The 16,973-nt window shown below is 43.8% G+C and overlaps 1 protein-coding gene across 1 annotated transcript in view; it reads left to right on the top strand.

Moving 5' to 3' along the window:
* The window catches only part of mtnr1aa (melatonin receptor 1A a), a 25,190-nt gene extending 12,654 nt beyond the window's left edge, over positions 1 to 12,536 (top strand). Inside the window, exon 2 of the mRNA XM_026995684.2 lies at positions 11,665 to 12,536. Coding sequence (XP_026851485.1) covers positions 11,665 to 12,536 — 872 coding nt within the window. The remainder of the gene's footprint in view (positions 1 to 11,664) is intronic.
* Positions 12,537 to 16,973: the final 4,437 nt, after the last annotated feature.

Below are 16,973 nucleotides of genomic sequence, written 5' to 3'. Positions count from 1 at the left end.
AGGGTGTTGTCATGCAGCAACACAGGTCAGACGTTCGCGGACGACGACAAAAGGCAAACGGTTTATTAACTTCAAAGAAAGTTCAGGAAATAATCCCGAGAGAACGTCGGAGAGGCAAACAAATCCAAAGGGCAAATCCAGAATCGGAGTCGCCGAAAGCAAGGCAGTAAAACAGGGGCAAATAGGAGTAACATATGCAAGGCAAAACTGGTAAATGGACTAGAAACGTAAATAGATCAATACACAATTAGACGGTAGATAACTACACAACGCTCGGTATGCTCAGGTAACTAGAGGCAATACTTCGCAATGAGGAAGCATGACAGCAGTGTATTTAAAGGTGATTGCAATGATGCACAGGTGTGCTGGATTAGTACTCCAGGGATGATGATGATCTCCCCAGAGGATTCTGGGAACTGTAGTTGGTGGTGGTTTCGGAGGGCTGTGTGACAGGTGTGTTTTGGTTTGTGTTCAGATCTTAAAAAGGGGCAAAATTCCAGATTTTGTGAACATCAGTGCTAAGAAGCGATATGCTTTTAGCAAAGAAAATGTTTTTCAATACAGAAACTTTTTATTCCTACCGATTAACAACAGTGGTAAAAGAAACCACTGAAGCATCTAACGTGGCTAATGAAGATATGGAGTTCATAGTGAACACTGTAAAGCAGTGAGTGAAATTACTATCTAAGTGTTTTAAATAGCCAGAGAATAAGAAAGATGAGGCAAGAGACCTTTCAGTGCAAATTTACATTTCATGCAAATTTAATTTGTAACTACGCCCTCCTGCCAGGAGCTCAATGGCTACAAATTACATATGGGCGGAGCGATGGCTATATCACATATATCACGCCTGCTCATTCCTCCTCCCTAGAACAAGAATACTGAATAACTGGACATTGGTAAACACAAAGATATGTGGAGAGATTTAGCTAATAAATTGCAAGAAAGTCAATGAACACTTTACAGATTCTGTCCTTCCTGAGGGAAATCCTAGACCAGAAGGAGGATATTTCAACATGAAGTAATCTAATCTATTTTCAAACTGTGTCTTATTGCCTTTGTTCTTGTGCTGCACTCAGTGGCAAAGTTAAATCTAACGTAATTTAAGAATAATGATCTCAGGACTCTTTGACAGGGGATTCTGAATGATGGAAACAACCTTGAAAGGGATTGTCTGTGCTATTGAGTACAAGGGTAGACCAGTAAGGTCCAGGCGAGTTGTTGACCTGTGCAACAACTATTTAAAAGTGTTTGGACTTCTGCGAAGGAAGGACTGGCTGCTAGGTTGGTGTTTTGCTCTGATATAGCAGAGGGGGTGGTTAGATCCTCAAAGGCGGCAATGCAGATCCTCACATAATGTAGAGAGTTGAGGCTTCGTTAATCCCGTCATAACCATTTAGTCCTTTGTCAGCACTGTAGCAGGTCTTGGTTAGCAGATATAAACGCCTTTCTGACTGTGTTACGGAGCTTTATGATGCAGTGTGAAGCTTGTGGGCGCAGTAGACATTCTTTAAAGAGGAAATAGGAGAACGAGGCCAGTCATGGACGTGGACACTTGATGTGCTATGACAAAGCTGTGTTGGTACAAGGCTGTACATTTGGAGGTTTCCAGTTTGCCACATACATTATGACCAGTGGACCATTGGGGTCAAAGCCCCCTTTAAGACCATAGGATGCTACATTGTTTCTGCTAAATGAGTTTCTGGTTCAAAAACCACACACACTTTCAATTGTTTTAGGTGAGACATCATCTCTTTCCTTGTGGTAAGGACATCTGTCAACATTCCATGATAGCAGTAATATTGCATGACCCTTTGCTTCTTTGGGACTGCTTATGGTAAACCCGCTGTCGTATAGTTAATTACCTCAGTCAAACTCCAGGGCCAAGTGTCCACTTAGGACTACATGGGTATGTCAATAAACCTGAGCTGGGTAACAATAAGCTTGAGCTCTTAAAATGACACACACACACACACACACACACTCACTCACACACAGACACACGGGTTTCCTTATGCAGCACGTTTTGAGAAAGTCTCGGCGACAGCGGAGATTCCCTTGTTTTGATTCAGATTAGCATTCTGCAGTCCTCTCATGATGTCAAAGGTGAAAATGGTGTTTAAACCTGGAGGTACACTGCAATAGGCCCTTCACAATCTGCCTGTTTTTACAGTTGAACCACCACCCCACTTCATTAAATACTGGTACCCTGACAACAGTGCCTCTTCTTGATTGGCCACAGCGACCACATTTTTCCCACCCTGTCCACCTCCCACCTGAACATCGATGATGTTGAGGGGGCCGTACAGGCCTCGCTGCTGACCGCTCACACCGAGAAGGGCTGGCGCCCAGACTCTGCTTATGCATTACAATTATGCCTTTTTCACTCTGTGTGTGTGTGGGGCACAGGCTAGAGGTTGTGTAATGTGGTGAGAGCTAGAAAGAGCTCCTACCACATGGTTCATTTATTTATTTACAGCATTTAGCAGACACTTTTATCCAAAGTGACTTACAGCTATGACTGAACACAGTTCAAGCAATTTAGGGTTAAGGACCTTGCTCACAGGCCCAACCTTCTGATTACTAATCATATATCTTATCCACTGAGCTTTTTGTTAGGGTTCGTTTGTGTGTGTCACCTTTCCTCAGCAGAACCCAGTATGTTTGCAGTCACTGAAAAAGTTCAGCTAAAAATAGAAAAGAGTCTGTAGCTTTAATGCTAAAAGCACAGAAAGCAGCTTTAAACCCTACAGCCCTATGCAATCCTACGCTCGCCCTTTCCCATGCGCACCTGAGACGCCCCCTAGTGGCAGACATGTGGTCCTGAATAAGGGGCTATAGCCTCGGGCTGCAGCCCTGTCAGCCTGACAGCCGCCCCCATCCTCCCTCCATCCCAACCTCACCCTGTAGACAGCACGAATGCACAGAGGACATGCCACCCGACATAATTACCTTTTGGGCAGACACGGTACCTGTCGTAGGCCATTATATGTACATATGTAGTATTATGGTGGACAGGGATACAGTGAATACTGTTCACAGAAGCACTACACGCCCCTTAGATACAGTACATATTTATATTCAGTACATACTTAGATTCAGTACATATTTATATTCAGTACATACTTAGATTCAGTACATACAGTACAGGTTTAGGTGACTACAACAACACGCTTTACGGAAGGAGTGTACAAGGCAATGTAATCTGTAAAAGGCTGTGGAAGATTCCGGGCCATGTGTGTGTCGGGACACAGGTTAAAACCCGCTGCTCTGAGTGAACTCGGTGGACATGTTGAACAGATGGTTTCAGTCATCAGTGTCTTCTAAACAAGACAGAAACCAGAGACGGGCAGCTGTATATCAGTGCACAGCACTGCAAAGTAATTTGGCTCCTCTGCACACATTTCTGCAAAGGTGTATCTTAAGCATCGGCCAAGGAACCGAGACGAGTACACACAACAACCCTGGTGCGTTGGTCAGACTCAAAAAGCCATTCGTGCTTAACAGGATGCAGGTTGTTCGGAGCTGATTGGTCGCTCCCGTTTTGGCCAGGTGTCATTTGAAATTATTCCCAAATTGAACAAATCATGTGACTGCCTACTGTGTATTCTGTATCTGGGTACTGTGTTGAGGTGCAAATGCCCCTTGAATGTAAACTGAAGAAAACATGATTAGTTTTGAAAATAGCAGCTGTGTAATCAGTTGTGATCCCGGAAGTTCATTTTTCCTGACCTTGCGTACTCTTGCCTTTATGGATGGTCAAGGTTTGGATCGAAGAACCTGATCCAGGACCAGTGTTAAAAGGGGGACTTGTATGTGGAGCTTCTGTCTCCTTCTCTCCATCTCTCTCCTTTATCATTTTCTCTCCAGTGTTGTGAAGGTTTCCATATCTTTGCTACAGGTGCCAGGTTCCATGCAGAGCCATTGCAGCTTTTAATACTGTTTCAGTATCAGGGTCTTCAGGAGGGCTCCACCTGGCAACCCTGAAGCTCCTGGCTATGCTTAAAACTGCACACACACACACACACGCACACTCGCACAAGCACACACACACATACAGATGAAGACAAGCCAAAAATCACTCTGTGTGTCTGGAGTTGCACTTTGATGGATGTTTTAGCAAGCATCAGTGGGCAACTACTAGAGATGGAGGGAGAGGGTATCCAGTCTAATTACATCAATGGAATAGAGGTATGTGTGAGAGACCATCTTCTTGTTTCACTTGTCTGTCTGTGTGTGTGTGTGTGTGTGTGTGTGTGTGTGTGTGTGTGTGTGTGTGTGTGTGTGTGTGTGTGAGAATGGACCCATGTGCAATGTTTTTTTCTAGTTCACTTAAGGTGCACTACAACAAGCACATTCATGCACACCCTCACACATGCACACACTGAATCTTTTTTTTTTGTGAAGCACGTTTTCACTGAGTCTGGAAATCTGTCATATATTTTCTCCTTGTAACTCACCAGCATTAAATTCAATTAAATTTAAGTCCTATTCATTAGTGGTAGCAGTGTTGTATTAAATCAAATCAAATGTCTCTCCCTAGGAGGTAAAACAACCCACTGGCCATTTTTATTTAAATAATACGATTTGCTAATCCAATTTAAATGTTAATTCCTGAGGTAGAGACGTGAATCTACTGTTTCATTTGTATGGTTGGATCTTCTAAAGCTGTGCACCAGCACACTCACACCTGATTATTGACTACTCACATCTGGGCCTTGTAACCAATTCTACAGGCAGCCACCGTACTCAGGACTCAAACCCAGCTCTGACAGGAGGTAAACGTGAGCTCTGTCCACCAGACCAAAGAGCAGCTCCCTGGCACATCAACCATAGCACCCATTTAACCTTCCTAAGTGACGGTCTCTGTCATGCCATCCTCCCCTTTGGAAGGTGATGGTCCCATCACACTGCCTTCACCTCCGGAGAGTGTCCCCTGTGCGTGACACTGTCCACGTGTCCCTCCACGCAACTGCCCTTTCCATCAGGGCCACGTCCATGCCTCTCATCAGGGGTCAAAACACCGGGCTACACCGTGCCCTCACATGGCATAGCCCAGTGGGTTCATCAACGTGGTGTTTTGGAAATAGTTATATGACAACTAGAAAGTGAGAGAATGTTCTAATGCTTTGAAAAAAAAAAAAAGAACCTGACTGTAATTAAAAATGATGCTCTGAATAAGATTTTGTCATTCTGATCATAGTTTTGGGAAGACTGGAACCAAATATGTTCATGCGTGTTACATTGAATTGAACCAACGTGAATTATGGAAACTAAAAACTGACAACGGCAAAGAGGAGGGATGAGAGAAGAAAGGATCTGAAAGGGAGAGAGAGAGAGAGAGAGAGAGAGACAGATGGATGGAGATAGTCAAGACTGGTCAGATGGATGATGGATCAGCAAGTGGACAGGCAGACATACACATAGCCCGATTCTTAATGTCTACTTTCTAGAGAAATTCTATTAATAAACATGTAAAGTAAATGCAGTTTTTACAAGCAAATTAGGCACAGCAAGAATCCACAAAGGCCCCTCAGAGAGAACGGAAAGTGCAGCTGAAAATATCGGGATGATTTACATACATGTACCCACATTACAACTGAAAGAATCTAAAGAAATGCACGGGTGTGCACACAGTACCACGGTGCCGCCCCCTCCCGGCAACCGGCGGCGTGTTTATTCCTGTGTTATGTTTGCACACGGCCCCCACAGCTGGCGTGTGTTGGACATCGGTAGCCACGCCACCTGCGGGGTTATGATGTTATTAGTTTGCATGGCCGATGTCGTTCATTGATGTTACGTCGGCTCTTTTGTTCGTGTTGGTGCACTTTGATGTTCGGTTTCGCTTTCGTTCATTTCGTTAAACGCCTCCGCTCGAGGCTCGCGTTCGCGTCTCTGTCCTGCTTGTTGTCTGCACGTTCTGCGCCCGTGACGCACAGATGAAGTACGTGTGTGTATGGCGCTGAAGCGCTACTAGGTGGAGTAGGACGGCATGACTATGGGAATTATAATACATTTAAATAAAATGGTAATAAAAAGAGTTTTTTTAAAAAATGGAGAAGAAAATGAAACAAAGAAAAGTGTTTTCCTGTTGGTGCTGAGGTGTGTGTGTGTGTGTGTGTGCGCGAGAGAGATATATAATTCAGCTTAGTGTGCAATGGCCACACCTGTAGTTTAAGCAAAACTGGGGCAGGAGGCCACAGAGGAATGAGAGAGAGAGAGAGAGAGGGAGAGAGAGAGAGAGAGAGAGAGAGAGAGAGAGAGAGAGAGAGAGAGAGAGAGAGAGAGAGAGAGAGAGAGATACAAACAAAAAGTCAGGCCAAACCAAATTATAACACTTCAAAAACTAAACTACGTAACCCACTGCGACACACAAGCATAAACCAAAATATATTGCTATCTGGCCCCAAAATGATGGTACACAGTAGCCGACTGCCTGCTCACAGTGACGGATATGAAACGCAGAACCACAGCCTCCGTGAACACAGCTTCGCCACATAAGGACTCTTGGCTGCCCGGAGAGCAGAGACTCTGCCAGCAGTGAGACCATGACACCACGGTAGAGACAGAGCAGCACTTTCTGACTGAATGTGAAATATTACAACTAAATATGGCAAAATTGCTTAACAAAATTTGAGATGTTACACCCCAACTTTAGACGTCTATTTAACACCGACAAATCTTCCGTCCTGCTGTGAGAAAAGGAAGAAAGCAGGACTTAAGCTGGGTAATACCACATATCTGCCTGCCACAGCCTGAGGGACCGGGAGGCCACTCGCAAACACACACACGCGAATGACTGTTGTCCTTTTTGTAAACACCTTCCTCTATTTATCTAGCTATTTATTATCTCTTCCTCTTATCCAAATTGTTATTTATTGTCCTTTCTTTCCACTTCTTTACTTTTCTCAAGTATCCTTTCATTCTTTTAATTACAGTTCATGTCATATTGTTATTAAAACATGGTGGAGTTCTTAATTTCCTTAATATTGCCACGGCTCATTTACATTGTTTTACTGTAGTACAGCTTTGGCAAAACTGTAAATGGATATGGTCGTGCCAATATAATTTACTGAATTTGATAAAAAATGAAGTGAGAGAGAGAGAGAGAGAGAGAGAGAGAGAGAGAGAGAGAGAGAGAGAGAGAGAGAGAGCAGCACAGACATCTCTCTGGGATTGCTAGTGGCAGGGCTCTGGGGCCACACACACAGACTAAGCTTTCTTGCTAGGCGCGTGCAGTTTTATCTTGATAATGATTTTTGTTTTACGTTTATATTTACATTGACAGTCTTAGCCAACTTACAGGAGTGCATCGTCATTTACTCATAGAATACATCATAGCCGGTGCAGTTGGTCAGAGTCCAATATACCAATGAACTAGAATACTGTTGGAATACAAGGATCAATGCTGATGCCTAGAAATGTAAAATACATATAAGCTCTATATCAGACAATAAGTGTAATAATCAATAAGTGCTAGAGTTTGTTAGTGAACAAAGGAGCAGTCAACATCAGTGCAATAAACAACACCCTACAATAAGTACTAGTTTCATTGAGTCAACATAGGAGTAGGATCAGTGGTCATTTAAATATTCCACAAGTAGACGGGTCTTCAGTCTGCATTTGAAGACTGCAAGAGACTCTGCTGTCCAGACAGCAAGTGGAAGTTTGTTCCACCATCTAGGAGCCAGGACAGAGAATAGTTTCAATACTCATCTTCCATGAGACCTGAAGCAAGGTATTTCAAGCCGAGCTGTCCTTAAGTACTGTAAGTACTTAAGTACTGTACTCGAGGTACAGATCGGGCTTTGACCGTTGACATAATGTATGGAGGGGCTGGTCCATTTTTGGCTTTGTAGGCAAGGATCAAGGTTTTAAATCTGATGCATGCAGCTACTGGAAGCCAATGAAGGGAGCACAGCAGCGGAGTGACGTGTGTGAACTTCAGAAGATTGAAGACCAGTTGTGCTGCTGCATTCTGGACAAGTTGTAGAGGTCTGATGGTTCTTAGAGGAAGACCAGCAAGTAGCGAGTTGCAGTAGTCTAGCTTTGAGATCACAAGAGACAGCACAAGCACCTGGGCAGCGTCCTGTGAGAGAAAGGGCAGAATCCTTCGTATGTTACAAAGGAGAAGTCTGCAAGACTGGGTCAGATTTGAAACATGAGTTGTCCAAAGTTCTGCCCGGGCTACAAGCAGCTTCAGATGGTGATACCAGGGAGTTCTCGAAGGAAACTATGAGGTCGTGGTAAGGGTTGGGAGTACGTGGGATGTACAGAAGCTCAGTTTTACTGGGGTTGAGCTTCAATGTCAGTCAAACATGCTGAGATATGTCTGGAGACCTGCGTGTTGGAGGGTGGAAAAAAAAGAGAAGTGTGTTTTGTGTGTCTGTGCATGTTGTTCATAGAGTAGTGTGTGTCTGCACGTGTTAGAGCAGTGTGTGTGTCTGCACGTGTTAGAGCAGTGTGTGTGTCTGCACGTGTTAGAGCAGTGTGTGTGTCTGCACGTGTTAGAGCAGTGTGTGTGTCTGCACGTGTTAGAGCAGTGTGTGTGTCTGCACGTGTTTCTAAGCTCATATGCCTGTCATCTTCCTGGCAGAGTGTGTGTGTGTTCTGATCATTTTGCAGATAAATGAAAATGAAAATTTGCTGACCAAGGTATTAAAGGGTTCCACTACCATGTTGGATGTTGGAAGGAGAGAAGCAGAGAGAAAAGGGAGAGGGAGAGATATTTTGGCAATGCCAACAGAGCTTTGAAATGAATTGAAAAGACAGGGAGGAAGAGAGGAGAGAAAGTGGGTGAAAAAGCGAGTGATAGAAAAGAAAGAGACTGACAGAAAAAGACAAGCTCCGGAAGACTCTGGGCAGACGGGATGGCTTCCTCAGCACTTCAGTGTGCGTTCATCTATAAAACATTATCAGTAGCTACATACGTGCACGCTCACGTGCACGCTCACAGGGTGAGGTCCACAGAATGGTTCCCAAATCCAGTGCTGAGTATTGAGCCAGAACGTTCTCTAACCTTGTGTTACCGCAAGACCACCACCTGAAGCATTCATGCAACTTATCTGATAACCCTCAGATATCATTGGAGAAAATGTCATTGGTTTGAGAAAAATATTATACATCATGTGTCAAGAACATGATATTAAAAATAACATGCAAAATATGCTGACATTAACAGACATATATCTAAAATTTAAAATATTTCTGTATTATTTTAAATATTTATAATTTAATATAATCATATAATACAATTTAATATTCAATAATTCATGTTTTTTAAATATTTATTGCATTATTTATTTATTATTAGTATAATTATTTATTTACATATAAAATCTAATAGTTTATATATATTACAGGAGTTCATCCATCGACGCTGCCTGCATAAGTGGCAGCTGTCTATAAACACGTGGCATTTAACACACATTGGCATAAATTAAAGGTTACACATAATGATGCATAATGGGGGAAGTCCAGATGGGTCTTTATTCACGCGGGTCGCTGTTCTTTTGCTTATATGTCGGCCTTACCCCTTCTTACCCCCAAGCTTGAACTCTGACCCCAGGCACAATTGCTAGGACGAGACTGCGACTTAACTCTCAAGACAGTCACCCCACATGTTAAGCAGTGTCACCGTGGCAAACAGATGACCGTACACTGTATGGAGCATGGGAGGATCTGGGCATTGTAATGCTAGCACACTTTTCTAACGCTAATGGGAGTTTGTGTTCTGTAGACAGTAGCCTGTTAGCAGCCTTTTTACAGACTTTTTTTCTGCAGGGGACGGAGGTGATCAGTAACTCCTTAAAACAGTTCCTCCTCAGCACCCGCTGGTGGAAGCAATTATCCACCTTACACTTTTTAACACACACACACACTCACACACACTCACACACACACACTCTCTCTCTCTCTCTCTCTCTCTCTCTCGCGCTCTCTTTAGAGCCTGAAGCCTCTGCTACTCTCCCACTACCTTCCCGGAGGAAAGAGCATTTTGCAGGAGTCTTAAAAAAAATGAAGTGTGTGTCTTTGAGCATGCGGATGCGCGCATCGGCAGACGCGGTTTGATTGACAGCCTAATTGCCGTGCAGCTCCGGCTCAGACTGCCGTTGGCTGTTTCCTCTCCCTTCCTCTTCATCACGTCCTCCCTGTCCATAAGCAAGAAGGCGAAGCACAGCCAGGAAAAAACGCCACCCACTTTGCAGTGCCACCCCCTCCCACCCCCAGACACACATGGGACATCACTATGGAGACGACCCCCGCAACCTCGGCTGTCGGCGCGCATCAGGTCTGGAAGACGCGGCCGGGGGGAAAGCGGGGAGAGCTGTAGTGGAGCTCACCAAGCTTCCGGTCAACTCTTACGCCTGGCGTAATGCGAGGACGGCATCTGTTAAAGCTCGGGATTTAATCTAAGATAGCCACCTTTAAGTGTAGAAACATGAAAAGTTTCCATCCTACTGACATAACTTCTCTGTCCTCAGAGATATTTGGAGGAATGCTGGTACTTTTGAAGAATTTTGTTCCATATAAAAAATGTTCTCCACAAAAGCCTTACCTTCTGTCTCCTGTGAGAGCACAACCTGATGGGTAGCCTCCCTCCAGAGACCGAACACTAAAAGCTGGGAGCTAACAGATGCTAATTACCAGCAGGTTACGACTTTTAAACATGGATGGGAAGAAGGAAAGGATACTTTGTGTGTGTGTGTGTGGGGGGGGGGGGGTGTACTCAAAGTAAGCTCAAGGGTGCAAATGATTGACAGCTTTGTTGCAGCCATTGATGATGTCAGTGTTGGCCTCAGCTAGCCCCGCACACACACTTTTCTCACATCACACAGGAACGTTAGGAGACACACTTCAATGAGAATGGGTTTGTGTGTGTGTGTGTGTGTGTGTGTGTGTGTGTGTGTGTTTGCGTGCATACATGTGTGTGTTTGTGTGTGTGTGTGACAAAGTGAATGAATGCTTTGAGACTCCAAGTGCTTTTGAGAGCTTGGCCCTGAAGTCTAACTGAGCCTTTGTTACAGACCAGCGTTTTTCTTCTGAAAACGGTTCTTCATTGTTACATTTCATTGAAACGCACTCACACCCACACGTGTGTTTGCACAAAGCAGTCTGTCCCCCAGTAGCTGTTAGAAATGCTTTCATCTGCAGCATTCCTTCATGTGCGCAACAGGTATTTCACAACAGCCAAGCATTCACATACTTACACAAGGACATACACACTTTCACACTGATGTAGCCATACACAACAGCCAAGCACTCAAATACCTACACAAGGACATACATAATGGACACAGTGGTATACACAAGCTCACAAGGTATAGGTTATGTTGCAGCTCAGCAGAACAGGTACTGGACTAGTAATCAGAAGGTTGCTAGGTCAAGACCCACCCCTACTAAGTTGCCACTGTTGGCCCCTAAGCAAGGTACTTAAACCTCAATTGCTCAAATTGTACTTGGTCACAATTCAAAGTTACTTTAACAAAAGTGTCTGTTAAAGCTGTATGGTTTATATGGTACAAGGGATGAGAAATAGTAGCATGCTGTACTCAGATAAACAAAGTAAACTTACATCTTTGAAGTAACAGTATAGCCTCTCTCCTCTCACTCTCATTCTCTCTCTTTTTGTCTGTCAATCCCTCTTTTCTCTGTACCCCCTAGGCAACGTCTTCGTGGTGAGCCTGGCCGTGGCCGACCTGGTGGTGGCGCTCTACCCGTACCCGCTAGTCCTGGTGGCCATCTTCCGCCGCGGCTGGCGGATGGGCTCTGCCCACTGCCAGGCTAGCGGCTTCGTGATGGGCGTGAGCGTAGTGGGCTCCATCTTCAACATCGCCGGCATCGCCGTCAACCGCTACTGCTACATCTGCCACAGCCTGGCGTATGATCGCCTATTCAGCGGCCGGAACTCGGCCTGCTACGTGCTGCTGATCTGGGCGCTGACCGTGCTGGCCATCGTGCCCAATGTCTTCGTGGGCTCACTGCGTTACGACGCGCGTGTCTACTCATGCACCTTCGTGCAATCGGCCAGCCAGGCCTACACCATCGCCGTGGTGTCCTTCCACTTCCTGCTGCCCATCGGCGTGGTGAGCTACTGCTACCTGCGCATCTGGGTGCTGGTGATCCGCGCGCGGCGCCGCGTCAAGCCTGATGGCCGGCCGCGCCTCACGCCGCACGACGTGCGTAACTTCGTCACTATGTTCGCCGTCTTCGTGCTCTTCGCCGTGTGCTGGGCGCCGCTCAACCTCATCGGGCTGGCGGTGGCGCTAATGCCGCGTCAAGCTGCCCCACTGGTGCCCGAGTGGCTCTTTGTGGCCAGCTACTTCCTGGCGTACTTCAACAGCTGCCTGAACGCCATCGTGTACGGCGTGCTCAACCAGAACTTCCGACGCGAGTACAAGCGCATCGTGGGGGCTGCGTGTGCCCCGCGTGCCCTCTTCGTCGCCGACGACTCCAATGGCACCAAGGAGCGGCTCAAGGGCAAGCCCTCGCCCATCATGACCAACAACAACCAAGTCAGAGTGGACTCAGTGTAAGGGGCGCCTGTCGCCATCTTGAGGTTCCCAGGGTAGGTTGTCACTGAACATGACCAAGTGATGAACAACAAACAAACAAACAAACTCGCTACCAGCACCACTGACGAATGTTACCAAATGCAAAAAAGGGACTTGCAGTTCTAAAGTTGTGGAAATATGCCTCTATACAATCACAGCCAAGAGGGGAAAAATGCTTTGTTACTTTATGATGATGATGATGATGATGAATTTCCTCTTCATGTGGATTTTCTTTCTTTGTTCTAAGGTACTTTGTTTTTCTAGTTTTAAAAGTGAAACATTTCTCTATGTATTTATTTTCTATGACTCATCTATGTATAGAAACAGAACAAAACAAAACAAAAAAATCACTCGTGAATATGAATATATAGACATGAATATGAATATAAATATGAATATAGACACATAAATATGAATATTTTCACACAAATATGAATATAGATACATGAATATGAATATATACACCTGAATATGAATTTACACCCATGAATATGAATATATACACATGAATATGAATATATACACATGTATCAACTTGATTTCTTTCATTGAGGTTCTCCGATGAAGTGAGTATTTTATACCATTACTGTGTCCTGAATGCCAGCAAATGTTTTTATGATGATCTTTACCAAACCATGACTGAAACATGACCAAAAGAGTTTCCTCTGGAGTTTCCTCTGGAGTGTTTTTTTAAATGACCTCAGTGGGGCGGGTCCAGTTCAACTGTGCCTCACCAAGCAAGCAATATGTCTGACTCTCAGTCACTGCACAAGGCTCTGCTGCACAATATCTGAATGGAGTTTGCAAATATACAGCCTCACTCCCACCTCTCTCTCTCTTTCTCTTCTTCTGTCTCTCTATCCTTCACTCTTTCCTTCTCTCCTGTTCATTCTCGCTCCTCCTCTCTCTCTCCCGCTTTTCTCTGTCATTTTTGTCCTTACTGGATGATCAGAGGTTGCGTTTCTCTCAGTCTGTTTATTATCGTTCCTTGTCCTCTTTTCCATTTCCCTCTCTCTCTCTCTCTCTCTCTCTCTCTCTCTCTCCTTTGTTTGCATGTATGTAATGGTGACCCCTTATTCAAAATAAATAAACAGTAAAACATGTGTTTTCTGATTTACCGGGACTTCAATGCATTATGTCTGTCTATGTGTCTGTCTATGTGTCTGTACATCTTATATCGGCGGTCCGATCCAGATCAGATCTATGAGGAGCTGGGACAGAACTAAAACCCGGTCTGGAGGGATTGTTCCTGCGGACTGGAACCCTGACCAGTAGCACAGCATTCAAACTAAGCTTCCACTGGCTCCCCTCATAACACGTTAAAATGCAATGGCAGCTCAGTGGAGCGGTGGTAGTTCAGTGGTTACAGCAGTCATCTTGTAATCTTAAGGTTGCTGGTTCGGGCCCCTAAGCAAGACATTTAACCCTCAATTGCTCAAGTGGTGTTCAGTCATTGTTTTTTGTTTTGCATAACAATCGTCAGATAAATGCCGTAAATGTAACTGGCTTTTTGGTCAGCGCTGATTGCTCAGTTCTGTAGGAGTAGACCGGAGCCGATCCCAGCAACAGCAGCAGTAACCGATCCTGCAACCTGTGCTCACGCCCCAGCCTCTCTACTCGGAAATGGGTTTACAGTGCACTCAAGCAGAATTACGCCTGGATGCCTTTACTTTGCGCACTCCTTGCTCTGAAGGTTCACAACAGAGAAAGTGAGAAGGAAAAAAAATAAATAAAAAAACGAGAAACATATTAAGTCTCCAGCCATTACTTATGCACACCTGAGATTTGCTTCTGGGGAACTGTAATGTGCCACATGGCATTATGGTGTAGCTCTGGTGCAGTTACAGTGGGAGTAATTAACGGTATGTTTGAGAAGAATCCAAATCACTTATCTGTTCTCTCCTGATCTTCAAAAGTACACTGGGTAGATGTGTATACTCTATATACACAGCCTGGTCAAAAAAAAAGGTCACCACCTGGATTTAAGCAAATAGGTAAGAGCCTCCCATTGGATAATTACTACATGGGTGATTATGTTTCAGCTGGCAACAAGTTATTTAACCCCGACTGATGCAGTGTGTAGCTTCTCATTTGTTAAACAACCATGTTGAAAGACACATCCTGTGGTCGTGGAAAAGATGTTAATCTGTTTCAGAAGGGTCAAATTATTGCCATGCATCAAGCAGAGAAAACATCTAAGGAGATTGCTGAAACTACTAAAACCGAGCTAAGAACTGTCCAACGCGTTACTAAAAAGTGGAAGGACAGTGGGGAAACATCATCCTCCAGGAAGGGATGTAGTTGGAAAAAAATCTTGAATGATCATGATCGTCAATCACTTAAACGTGTGTTGAGATCAGATCGTAGAAAAACAACAGTAGAACTCAGGGATATGATTAACAGTTAAAGTAAGAGCATTTCCACACGCACAATGTGAAGGGAACTCAAGGGATTGGGACTAAACAGCTGTGTAGCCTGAAGAAAACCACTTGTCAGTGAGGCTAACTGGCAAAAACAGCTTCAATGCTAGGGAGCATAAAGATTGGACTCTGGAGCAATGGAAGAAGGTCATGTGGTCTGATGAGTGCAGATTTACCCTGTTCCAGAGTGATGGGCACATCATGGTAAGAAGAGAGGCAACTGAAGTGATGCGCCCGTCATGCCTAGTGCCCACCGTACAAGCCTGTGGGGGCAGTGCTATGATCTGGGGTTGCTGCAGTTGGTCAGGTCTAGGTTCAGCAACGTTATGTGCCCAAAGAATGAGGTCAGCTGACTACCTGAATATACTGAATGACCAGGTTATTCCATCAATGGAATGATGGCACTGGCATATTCCAAGATGACAATGCCAGGATTCATCGGGCTCAAATTGTGAAAGAGTGGTTCAGGGAGCATGAGACATCTTTTTCACACATGGATTGGCCACCACAGAGTCCAGACCTGAACCCCATTGAGAATCTTTGGGATGTGCTGGAGAAGACTTTGTGCAGTGGTCCAAATCTCCCATCATCAATACAACATCTTGGGGAAAAATTAATGCAAGTCTGGACAGAAATAAATGTTGTGACATTGCAGAAGATTGTCGAAATGATTCCACAGCGAATGCATCTCGTAATCAAAGCTAAAGACAGTCCAATGAAATATGAGAGTGTGTGACCTTATTTTTGTCCAGGCAGTGTATAATTAATATATATATGGTATGCATATGCATATATAGTACACACACAAGCACACGCACACGCACACACACACACACACACACACACACACACGCACACATGCATACATATATATAAAAGGTAAAACCAGTTTTTGTTATAAAAACATGTTTAAATGAAGATGCTTTGAAACTCTATGTGTGCTTCAGTAGGGATGACCATGTTTAACTTTAGGAAGTCGGCAGGTTTGCATTTGTTATTTTGGGCGTTCAAGGATTTGTAGAAAATGTGAAGGGGCTTTAAAATATGTATCTAACAATTGGTTGAAAAATGTCATCCAGAAACTGGGATGTATTTTCTGACAAGAACAGCAAATGCAATAGGAAGTCCAGGATTATTTTCCTTATCACATTTACGGAGAAGACAGCAATAGCTGCACTTATCTACAATAAGATTCCATGTGGATTCAGGGAGGAAATCAGAAGCCCACACTGAGCATCTAAATTCCACCCAGATAGGAACATGAACCAGAGACCCTAGCACTGAGAGGTTAACATGCTAACCGCCAAGCAACTATGCTTCAGTATGAATCGGCTGACAATCACAAACAGTTTGTATTCAGTCATAGTGGCCATGGTATATATTGTGAAGCTTGCTTTTTATGTTTCTTGAGCATTTGTGGAATTTTAAATCCAGACTTCAGCTACTCTATTGATTTTTTGAGACTCAAAGGTGTTTAGCCCTACTGGGTAATACTAAGCAGGACCTATGAATTTTATCCAGCTGATACTGGCTTTTAGCCATAATCAAATGCTGGTAATAATGGCACAGAATGGACTATATATATATTTGAAAGATAACATTAAATCAGGTTAGATTAGATAAGAAGCTGTGATAATATATGGATTTTCTTTCTTTGTTCTAAGGTACTTTGTTTTTCTAGTTTTAAAAGTGAAACATTCTCTATGTATTTATTTTTTATGACTCATCTATGTATAGAAACAGAACAAAACAAAACAAAAAAAACCACTCGTGAATATAAATATATAGACAAGAATATGAATATAAATATGAATATACACATGTGATTATGTACACAGATATATATATATATATATATATATATACATAAATATGAATATTTTCACACAAATATGAATATAGATACATGAATATGAATATATACACATGAATATGAATTTACACATGTATCAACTTGATTTCTTTCATTGAGGTTCTCCGATGAAGTGAGTATTTTATA

This window comes from Electrophorus electricus, chromosome 9 (assembly GCF_013358815.1).
Source record: "Electrophorus electricus isolate fEleEle1 chromosome 9, fEleEle1.pri, whole genome shotgun sequence".
Taxonomy (NCBI): Eukaryota; Metazoa; Chordata; class Actinopteri; order Gymnotiformes; family Gymnotidae; genus Electrophorus; species Electrophorus electricus.
Note: the sequence above shows the minus strand (reverse complement) of the source record. Positions and strands in the feature narration are given on the sequence as shown.